General features: G+C 39.2%; 1 protein-coding gene across 1 annotated transcript; it reads right to left on the reverse strand.

The window, feature by feature from the left end:
- Window positions 1–10,523: 10,523 nt before the first annotated feature.
- Window positions 10,524–11,048, reverse strand: LOC146938280 (uncharacterized). The gene has a single exon (XM_085749604.1). It carries the CDS (start codon window positions 11,046–11,048, stop codon window positions 10,524–10,526), a length of 525 nt encoding a protein of 174 aa, XP_085605730.1.
- Window positions 11,049–12,236: the final 1,188 nt, after the last annotated feature.

The following is a 12,236-nucleotide window of genomic DNA, read 5'->3' on the forward strand; positions in this document are numbered from 1 at the left end:
TTGATGCTTCCTGTGCGATTTTCTCTCTTCTCCCTTCGATTTTAAAGTATGTAAGTTAGACAAATCTCTGTATGGTCTAAAACAAGCCCCTAAGCAATGGCATGAAAAGTTTGACAACTTAATGATTTCGAATGAGTTCAAAGTGAATGAAAGTGACAAATGTATCTACTACAAGTATGATAAAAACATTTGCACTATCATATGTCTATATGTAGACGATCTACTCATATTTGGGTCAAACATTCCTGCCATAAATTCTGTGAAATCACTGTTGAGTAACAACTTTGATATGAAGGACCTAGGAGAAGCTGATGTAATTCTTGGCATCAAGATTACTAGATCAGATAAAGGAATTTCCTTGGATCAGTCTCATTATGTTGAGAAGATATTAAGGAAATACAACTACATTGATTGTAAACCTGCAAGCACACCTTATGATCCAAGTGTAAAACTTTTTAAGAACACTGGAGATGGTGTTAGACAAACTGAATATGCGAGCATCATTGGCAGTCTCAGATATGCCACTGATTGTACTAGACCCGACATTGCCTATGTCGTGGGACTCTTATGCAGATTTACAAGTAGGCCAAGCAAGGAGCATTGGCATGCTATTGAGAGAGTCATGAGATACCTGAAAGGGACTATGACATTAGGACTGCATTATCAAAAATATCCTGCTGTACTTGAAGGTTACAGTGATGCAGATTGGAACACCTTGTCGGATGATTCCAAAGCGACCAGCGGCTATATATTTAGCATAGCTGGAGGAGCTGTTTCTTGGAAGTCTAAGAAGCAGACCATTCTGGCTCAGTCCACAATGGAATCTGAGATGATAGCACTAGCTACTGCTAGTGAAGAAGCAAGTTGGCTAAGATCCTTGCTAGCTGAAATCCCTTTATGGGAGAAACCGTTACCAGCTGTGTTAATTCATTGTGATAGTACCGCGGCTATTGCAAAGATTAAGAATCGTTATTACAATGGTAAGAGACGACAGATAAGGCGAAAACACAGCACGATTAGAGAATGTATCTCTAATGGAGCGGTTAGAGTTGATTTTGTACGTACGAATGAAAACTTAGCTGATCCTTTGACGAAAGGACTTAATAGAGAGAAAGTCCGAGAAACATCCAGTAGGATGGGACTAATGTATATAGCCCACTAAATGATGGTAACCCGACCTATATGACTGGAGATCCCAAGATTTAGGTTCAATGGGTAAAAACAAGTCATGAAGTGGTAGAACATGCTATGAGAGAAAGAATATAGAAAGCATGATCCTGCAGCGAAAGAAGGATGAGTTAATAGTAACTCTTAATGAGATCTATACTCTAATTGAGTGGGGTACACAGCTACAGGAGTACCCTTGATAGACTCACCTATACGAATGTCGAACTTAGGCCGGTCCTATGGAATTTTGAGGCAGAATTTCTAGAGCATTCGTTAAAACCGGGATACACGTGCAGGGCCTTAAAACGCACGGGCTTTTAGAATACACCTATGAAAAGGTTTGTGTGTGGATTCTATGTCTGAGATAGAGTTCAATGCTGTAAGCAACTCTTGTTAAATCAGAATACCTTCCACTATGCAAAGGTTCAAGTTGTTAACAACACCTTTGTATATTAGCAAATCTTATGGAAACGTTTTACGTTATTTCTCGAAACCATTTTGAAGTCAAGTGGGGGATTGTTGGAACACTAGTTAAAGTCTAGTGAAAAAATTGGAAAGAAAGAAAACACTATGAGAAACTAGTGTGTGGGTATGTGACTTAAAAATGTCCCACATTGGAGAGTCACCCCAACTAGTAAGTGTTTATATAAGGGTGGGGTGACCTCCAAGGGTGTGCCCTTGGGGTACCCATTTTTGTGAACGGGTGAACGCTTACAAAATACATATATCACACGCGCGACGACGACGCCGCCGTCCGTCCGACCGGCCGGGCCGGGCTTGGGTCGTGGGTTGGAAAATTGATATATATTTTTTTGTCACTTGAAAATGTTAAATTAATTAATTAATTTTTCATTATACAAAAGCGTTCGCGTAACAAATTGATGTGTTACACTTCGACCCGATCCAAACCAGTATCCAGAAACTTCCGGATATTTCCAATTAAGAAAACGCGTTTGCTTTGCTTAAGGATTAAGCAAACTTAATCCCCAAGTCACGCGTAAAACGCGTTTGCTTAAGGATTAAGCAAACTTAATCCCCAAGTAATTCTCGCGAACTCTGCCTATAAAAGGAGAGCTCACCCCACTCATTCTTCACACCAAAATCTCACAGTTGATGCTTCCTGTGCGATTTTCTCTCTTCTCCCTTCGATTTTAAAGTATGTAAGTTAGACAAATCTCTGTATGGTCTAAAACAAGCCCCTAAGCAATGGCATGAAAAGTTTGACAACTTAATGATTTCGAATGAGTTCAAAGTGAATGAAAGTGACAAATGTATCTACTACAAGTATGATAAAAACATTTGCACTATCATATGTCTATATGTAGACGATCTACTCATATTTGGGTCAAACATTCCTGCCATAAATTCTGTGAAATCACTGTTGAGTAACAACTTTGATATGAAGGACCTAGGAGAAGCTGATGTAATTCTTGGCATCAAGATTACTAGATCAGATAAAGGAATTTCCTTGGATCAGTCTCATTATGTTGAGAAGATATTAAGGAAATACAACTACATTGATTGTAAACCTGCAAGCACACCTTATGATCCAAGTGTAAAACTTTTTAAGAACACTGGAGATGGTGTTAGACAAACTGAATATGCGAGCATCATTGGCAGTCTCAGATATGCCACTGATTGTACTAGACCCGACATTGCCTATGTCGTGGGACTCTTATGCAGATTTACAAGTAGGCCAAGCAAGGAGCATTGGCATGCTATTGAGAGAGTCATGAGATACCTGAAAGGGACTATGACATTAGGACTGCATTATCAAAAATATCCTGCTGTACTTGAAGGGTACAGTGATGCAGATTGGAACACCTTGTCGGATGATTCCAAAGCGACCAGCGGCTATATATTTAGCATAGCTGGAGGAGCTGTTTCTTGGAAGTCTAAGAAGCAGACCATTCTGGCTCAGTCCACAATGGAATCTGAGATGATAGCACTAGCTACTGCTAGTGAAGAAGCAAGTTGGCTAAGATCCTTGCTAGCTGAAATTCCTTTATGGGAGAAACTGTTACCAGCTGTGTTAATTCATTGTGATAGTACCGCGGCTATTGCAAAGATTAAGAATCGTTATTACAATGGTAAGAGACGACAGATAAGGCGAAAACACAGCACGATTAGAGAATGTATCTCTAATGGAGCGGTTAGAGTTGATTTTGTACGTACGAATGAAAACTTAGCTGATCCTTTGACGAAAGGACTTAATAGAGAGAAAGTCCGAGAAACATCCAGTAGGATGGGACTAATGTCTATAGCCCACTAAATGATGGTAACCCGACCTATATGACTGGAGATCCCAAGATTTAGGTTCAATGGGTAAAAACAAGTCATGAAGTGGTAGAACATGCTATGAGAGAAAGAATATAGAAAGCATGATCCTGCAGCGAAAGAAGGATGAGTTAATAGTAACTCTTAATGAGATCTATACTCTAATTGAGTGGGGTACACAGCTACAGGAGTACCCTTGATAGACTCACCTATACGAATGTGGAACTTAGGCCGGTCCTATGGAATTTTGAGGCAGAATTTCTAGAGCATTCGTTAAAACCGGGATACACGTGCAGGGCCTTAAAACGCACGGGCTTTTAGAATACACCTATGAAAAGGTTTGTGTGTGGATTCTATGTCTGAGATAGAGTTCAATGCTGTAAGCAACTCTTGTTAAATCAGAATACCTTCCACTATGCAAAGGTTCAAGTTGTTAACAACACCTTTGTATATTAGCAAATCTTATGGAAACGTTTTACGTTATTTCTCGAAACCATTTTGAAGTCAAGTGGGGGATTGTTGGAACACTAGTTAAAGTCTAGTGAAAAAAATTGGAAAGAAAGAAAACACTATGAGAAACTAGTGTGTGGGTATGTGACTTAAAAATGTCCCACATTGGAGAGTCACCCCAACTAGTAAGTGTTTATATAAGGGTGGGGTGACCTCCAAGGGTGTGCCCTTGGGGTACCCATTTTTGTGAACGGGTGAACGCTTACAAAATACATATATCACACGCGCGACGACGTCGCCGCCGTCCGACCGGCCGGGCCGGGCTTGGGCTTGGGTCGTGGGTCGTGGGTTGGAAAATTGATATATATTTTTTTGTCACTTGAAAATGTTAAATTAATTAATTAATTTTTCATTATACAAAAGCGTTCGCGTAACAAATTGATGTGTTACACTTCGACCCGATCCAAACCAGTATCCAGAAACTTCCGGATATTTCCAATTAAGAAAAGGCGTTTGCTTTGCTTAAGGATTAAGCAAACTTAATCCCCAAGTCACGCGTAAAACGCGTTTGCTTAAGGATTAAGCAAACTTAATCCCCAAGTAATTCTCGCGAACTCTGCCTATAAAAGGAGAGCTCCCCCCACTCATTCTTCACACCAAAATCTCACAGTTGATGCTTCCTGTGCGATTTTCTCTCTTCTCCCTTCGATTTTAAAGTATGTAAGTTAGACAAATCTCTGTATGGTCTAAAACAAGCCCCTAAGCAATGGCATGAAAAGTTTGACAACTTAATGATTTCGAATGAGTTCAAAGTGATTGAAAGTGACAAATGTATCTACTACAAGTATGATAAAAACATTTGCACTATCATATGTCTATATGTAGACGATCTACTCATATTTGGGTCAAACATTCCTGCCATAAATTCTGTGAAATCACTGTTGAGTAACAACTTTGATATGAAGGACCTAGGAGAAGCTGATGTAATTCTTGGCATCAAGATTACTAGATCAGATAAAGGAATTTCCTTGGATCAGTCTCATTATGTTGAGAAGATATTAAGGAAATACAACTACATTGATTGTAAACCTGCAAGCACACCTTATGATCCAAGTGTAAAACTTTTTAAGAACACTGGAGATGGTGTTAGACAAACTGAATATGCGAGCATCATTGGCAGTCTCAGATATGCCACTGATTGTACTAGACCCGACATTGCCTATGTCGTGGGACTCTTATGCAGATTTACAAGTAGGCCAAGCAAGGAGCATTGGCATGCTATTGAGAGAGTCATGAGATACCTGAAAGGGACTATGACATTAGGACTGCATTATCAAAAATATCCTGCTGTACTTGAAGTGTACAGTGATGCAGATTGGAACACCTTGTCGGATGATTCCAAAGCGACCAGCGGCTATATATTTAGCATAGCTGGAGGAGCTGTTTCTTGGAAGTCTAAGAAGCAGACCATTCTGGCTCAGTCCACAATGGAATCTGAGATGATAGCACTAGCTACTGCTAGTGAAGAAGCAAGTTGGCTAAGATCCTTGCTAGCTGAAATCCCTTTATGGGAGAAACCGTTACCAGCTGTGTTAGTTCATTGTGATAGTACCGCGGCTATTGCAAAGATTAAGAATCGTTATTACAATGGTAAGAGACGACAGATAAGGCGAAAACACAGCACGATTAGAGAATGTATCTCTAATGGAGCGGTTAGAGTTGATTTTGTACGTACGAATGAAAACTTAGCTGATCCTTTGACGAAAGGACTTAATAGAGAGAAAGTCCGAGAAACATCCAGTAGGATGGGACTAATGTCTATAGCCCACTAAATGATGGTAACCCGACCTATATGACTGGAGATCCCAAGATTTAGGTTCAATGGGTAAAAACAAGTCATGAAGTGGTAGAACATGCTATGAGAGAAAGAATATAGAAAGCATGATCCTGCAGCGAAAGAAGGATGAGTTAATAGTAACTCTTAATGAGATCTATACTCTAATTGAGTGGGGTACACAGCTACAGGAGTACCCTTGATAGACTCACCTATACGAATGTGGAACTTAGGCCGGTCCTATGGAATTTTGAGGCAGAATTTCTAGAGCATTCGTTAAAACCGGGATACACGTGCAGGGCCTTAAAACGCACGGGCTTTTAGAATACACCTATGAAAAGGTTTGTGTGTGAATTCTATGTCTGAGATAGAGTTCAATGCTGTAAGCAACTCTTGTTAAATCAGAATACCTTCCACTATGCAAAGGTTCAAGTTGTTAACAACACCTTTGTATATTAGCAAATCTTATGGAAACGTTTTACGTTATTTCTCGAAACCATTTTGAAGTCAAGTGGGGGATTGTTGGAACACTAGTTAAAGTCTAGTGAAAAAATTGGAAAGAAAGAAAACACTATGAGAAACTAGTGTGTGGGTATGTGACTTAAAAATGTCCCACATTGGAGAGTCACCCCAACTAGTAAGTGTTTATATAAGGGTGGGGTGACCTCCAAGGGTGTGCCCTTGGGGTACCCATTTTTGTGAACGGGTGAACGCTTACAAAATACATATATCACACGCGAGACGACGACGCCGCCGTCCGTCCGACCGGCCGGGCCGGGCTTGGGCTTGGGTCGTGGGTCGTGGGTTGGAAAATTGATATATATTTTTTTGTCACTTGAAAATGTTAAATTAATTAATTAATTTTTCATTATACGAAAGCGTTCGCGTAACAAATTGATGTGTTACACTTCGACCCGATCCAAACCAGTATCCAGAAACTTCCGGATATTTCCAATTAAGAAAACGCGTTTGCCTTGCTTAAGGATTAAGCAAACTTAATCCCCAAGTCACGCGTAAAACGCGTTTGCTTAAGGATTAAGCAAACTTAATCCCCAAGTAATTCTCGCGAACTCTGCCTATAAAAGGAGAGCTCCCCCCACTCATTCTTCACACCAAAATCTCACAGTTGATGCTTCATGTGCGATTTTCTCTCTTCTCCCTTCGATTTTAAATCGTTCTTCTTCTTCTACTCCTTTCTGTCCCATCGGTTTCTAATAGAGCGGTTACGTACCGTATCGAGTTGAACCATACTTTGAGGTGTAATTCTCGAGCGACTATATATTGTGCAGTATATACTCGTAACAGTGATCTGGGCTGTTTTATCCTGGAGACGGCGTGGTTGTTAGTCTACCTTGCACAAACTAGGGTAGTGCCGCGAAACGTCTTAAAGAAAGCGACCTGGTCGTGACTCACCCAGTAATTTCGTTCGGTATAATTTTTTTTTTTTTTTTAAAACGAAAAACAACAATTTCAAAATCACAAAACGCACTTTATTCTGAACGGGAAGACAATTTTGACTTTGGCAACAGATCAAGTTTATTAGGAGACAAACAAATGTGATTGCTCATACTCTTGCAGGAGAGAAGCCACTTTTCTAGCTAATCCAGCTGTTTATTTGCATAAACCCATTTGTATTGAATCTTCGATTATTAATGAAATGTTATAAGCACATTTCTTTCCAAAAAAAAAATATATATTTGTTTATCTATCTCTAGATGTTAAATAATAAATTATTTAACTCACGATGGATCTTTTGGATTTCTAAGTTTAGTATGCTCCTCTTAGGTTTTAAAATATATTTCATTGTAAGTCTTATTTCGATAAGTTATGGTAATGATATTTATATTTGAACTCTAGTCGTTTTTGTTTTGTTCTTTATGATTCTTTATACTATTACAAGGTATCTGGAGCATGATTCGATCCACCTTAAACTATTGGTCACTTCCCCCGTATGTTTGGTTTCTTCTTCTTTTGTTTGATTGCTTATCTCTCTATTGGCTTCTTTTGTTTGATTGATCATCCCCATATTGATTCTTTTGTTTGATTGACTCTTTCTTAATCGATTCTTCTATTTGATTGATTCACTTTGTGTTGATTCTTTGTTTGATTGCTCATCTTCTTATTGGTTCTTATGTTTGATTGATTATTTTCATATTGAATTTTTTGTTTGATTACTTCTTCTCCATATTGAATTTTTTGTTTGATTGCTTCTCTCCATGTTTAGGCTTAAATAGGTCTTTCGTCCCTGCAAATATAGGTCATTTGAATTTTCGTCCCTGAAGTAACTAATCCTTTCAATCTGTCACTACAAAATTTAATCATTTGACTTTTGGTCCTAATTAGATTTTTTTTTGCTGAGGTGGGTTGTCATTAGCGACATGATGCCCATGTGGCAAGTGATGATTGGGCGAGGCGGTTAGCTTAAATAAGTCTTTCGTCCCTGGAAATATAGGTCATTTGAATTTTCGTCCCTGCAAATATAGGTCATTTGAATTTTCGTCCCTGAAGTTACTAATCAGATGTAATTTGGACCATTTTTCAAATGATTAATATTTACAATGGCAAAATGGAAGGATTAGTAACTTTAGGGACGGAAATTCAAATGACCTATATTTGCAGGGACGAAAGACCTATTTAAGCCTTGATTATTTTGTTTGATTGATCATCTCACTGCTAATTCATCTCGTTTGGTTATTTCTCTCGCTATTGACTCTTCTATTCGATTTTGATTTGGTTTGTTACGGTTTCTCTTTGATTGCTTTAAGTATAGTCTAGTCCTTTTAGGTTTTACTCTTTTTTCGCTTGTAACCATTATTTTGATAAGTTATGTTAATGATATTTATACTTAAACCCGAACCGTATGTCTTCGTGAGCTTAACTCAGTTGATAGGGACAACGCATAGTATATACAAGGTCCGAAATTCAAACCCCGGCCACCGTAAAAAAAAAAAACCAACCGTCTTTGTTATTTTGTTCCCTCTTCTCTCATTCTCTATATTGTTACCACTAAAGACACATTTTAATCATTAATTGTTCAGTTGTAGTTATTTTAAAAATGCACATGAATTAACATCTTGTAACTCTAGATTTCACCTATGCAAATGCTAATTATCCTCATTTTATATTACTTTTATGTCTCATATCAAGTATCACATTAAAATATTTGTTTATCGCATTATTTATCCTTTTTATTTGCACACATTAAAAGACCTAACACCTTAATGTGCTCACTAAAGTCACAAGCTTGCATGACCAAGCTTGACCTTTGTCATTTTAGATTATCAGTAAAATATTTATTACTTTTTTCCAAAGATATACCTTTGTTGTATCTTAACTCCACTCTCTGCGTTTTTAACAAGAGTGTCTATTCCATATTCGACGTCGACCGCTCCACTATCTAAATTTAACAATATCTTTATTCTATAAGTGTAGCTCGGTTCGTAACTATCAGGGACATTATTTGCTGGGGTCAGTGTTAGAACTCCGGATTTCCAATTTCTTCACACCCAAAGCATATAAATCTACCCACTAGACTACTTCACAGTAAAAAAAAAAAAAAAAATCCATGAGAGGAATATAATAATTTGATTTATATAACCATTCTTTTAAAAACTGAATCAATCTTGAATTAAAGACAAATGAGATGCCTAATATTGACACTTAGGCATTGATAAAGGTTATTCTATTAAAGGTGTCTATCATATGTTAATTTATGTGGAGGTGCAATGTACTCTTATTGAAAGTGTCAATGTTCGTTTGGAGGCCCTTACACAATAGAATTCCAGCTAAGGATATCTTGTTACGTCCTGATGTCTTACATGAGGATTCTCGCATATGCATGAGAGGATTAGGGGCAGATGAGTTTGTTGATTTTTTTTATTGTGATAGATTTGGTAAAATTTAGGACCTAAGTTTAAATTTGCTCAATATTTATAGGGTTCTCTCTAATTCTCCTTCTGATCATGCCACCCTATTAGATGGTTTGATTTTGTGCTCTAAAAAGATACAAACAAGTTTTAATGTTATTTTGCTTGGTTATGTTTGGAGTGTTTGAAAGGAGAGAAACGCTTGCGTTTTTGCAATAAGGAGATTTCGATCTACCATGTGTTTGATAAGGTGAAAGAGTTGGTCCTTTTTTAAATTAAAGCTAAGTTTTATAATTTATCTTTTCATTTGCATCTTTGGTGGGTTAATCCCTTAGCTTGTCCTGGGAAGCCCGCTTAGCTATCCATTTGCTTTCATTTTGTCGATTTTGTTGGTTATCCATTTGCTTTTGTTTTGTTGATTTGGTTTTGAGGTACTTTAGTATACGAATTTTGCTCTTCACCATGCACATTTTGCTCGCGCCCTGCAGCCGTTCCAATTATACCCTTGCGCATGTTAACTAACGCAAGTGTAAATGTATGCGTTAGTTAACATACGTTACGCAACTTAAGTAACGCAAGTGTAAAACACTGCGTCAGTTAACTTGCGCAGCCAATTAGCCATGTGTGAGTTAACTCACGCACATTTTGTGCATACAACCAGAAGAGGCAGAAACCTCTATTTTCCCTATTTTTTCAATCCTTTTTTCATACATTCATTCAAGCATACATTTTTCATCATTCATTCAAGCATTCATTCAATCAAGCATTAACTCATAATTATATTACGAAAAATAACATAATAAAATAACGGAATAAAATAACGCATAATGTCATAAAAACGCTAAAAAGCGCAAGTGTGATAGGATTACACCAAAATCCAACAAAATGTCAAACAAAAAAAACTACACAAGTCATAAAAGCTACACAAGTCATGCTGGTCCATCCCGTGGACTCCTACTCCTCCTCCGTGGAGCCGGCACCTGCTCCAGCATGCTCCACTCAGACTGTATGCCCTGCATGATGCGAAGAAGCTCTGGATTACCAAACACATCTGGATGCCCAATTGCACTTTCCACTCTAACTCTGATGTTGCTGATGATCTGGTATGGGTCGGGAGGATGTTTGGCCCACTGCTGCTCAACAAGAACCTCCTCGTAAGGAGGGACAGGACGAGGAGGGGCATCAGCTGCGTAGTCAGGAATGGCCGCAGGGGGGTTCAAAATAGGATGTGATACTCTAACGAACCATCTCATGTACCCCCTAGTATGAGACCACGGCTCGTTATCTGGAACCGGATGACCCCTCTGCTGATGGCTGAGGACATGTAGAGCAAACTCCGTGAAGGTCTGGGCCACGTCATCCGCCGCAAGAAGCTCAATGTCTGTAGGAGGCCTGGGAATTCTCTGGACATGCCCGTACTGCCGAAGAACCCGCTCTGGCAAGTGACGGACCATTCTGTCGCTGCCGGCCATGATCCATCCGGAGTACCAGCATATATCCTGAAAGGGCGTGATGTGTCGTCGTCTCTCGTACGGCCTCCAGATGACATTAGAAAGGTCCATCGAATCGATGGCAGCTCTGTAGTGTCCGGGATTGGAAAAGCCCCTGGGAGGTTTTTATTGACTCACAAGCGGGGAAACAGTAGGGTCATAGGCATCATCATCAATCCTCGGAATGATGTTCGAGAAGTGCGCCAAAGTTCATCCCTGCAAACACAAAGAAACAAATATTTATATCACCGCAAATATTATACAAACAACTAAACATTTACGATCCAATAAGTAAAAAAGAAGAAAAACAAATATTACCACAACCAATGTCATGTAACCACCAATGGAGGCCACAGATGAGTCGGAGGTAAGAGATAGCTGCTCATATAGGAAAGCAAGTCTCATCCCACCCCATGACCAGCTGTCCAACTCGTCCATATCTTGCAGTGCAAGCAGCCAAAGAAGATTAATGTTTTTGGCGGAAAAAATGGTCCAGCCAAGCAAGAGCAACAGAAATGCCTTAACGCAGGCCACCCTAACTTGAGCTCGCTCGTTTTGCTCCCCAACTGTGTCAATCTCAAGAAGCTGATTACACCTATTCAAGAGCTCCTCGTATCGCCTCTTCAGTACACCAAAACTGATGTGAGAACCACCCTGTTTTGTCAGCTCCTTAGCGACATCCTCCTTTGTAAACAGTAGGTCCGCCTACATCATCTCTAGCCCCTCCTCACGGGTTAACTCTCTATCAGGAAGGAGTCTCCCAGTCATGGGGATGCCTAGGAGACACGCCACATCATCTAGTGTCATGGTTATCTCTCCAACCGGTAGATGGAAGCTGCTGGTCTTCTCATGCCATCTCTTTGTCATCGCACAAACGAACCCGTGAGATATGTTCTCGTACCCACTAGTCAGGAGGGGAGTCAGACCAGACATATTCACTTCATCCCAAAACCACTCATTTTGTTCCCCCGACATAGGCAATGCCAAATTTTTAATGGTCAGCTTCTTCCCGTGCGAGATACCTTTCACCCTATGTTTTCTTCGAAACTGAAATACACAAACAAAACACAACAAACAACACCGTTAAATAAATAATAAGTAAAACAAACATTAAATATATGCTAACATAAATGTTAATTCTAACATTAAATA

Source organism: Medicago sativa, chromosome 3 (assembly GCF_051527215.1).
Source record: "Medicago sativa cultivar Bolivia chromosome 3, Bolivia_mono, whole genome shotgun sequence".
Lineage (NCBI taxonomy): Eukaryota > Viridiplantae > Streptophyta > Magnoliopsida > Fabales > Fabaceae > Medicago > Medicago sativa.

Coding starts and splice junctions, on each gene's coding strand:
- LOC146938280 (XM_085749604.1), bottom strand. CDS start 11,048: ATGGTCCGTCACTTGCCAGAGCGGGTTCTTCGGCAGTACGGGCATGTC.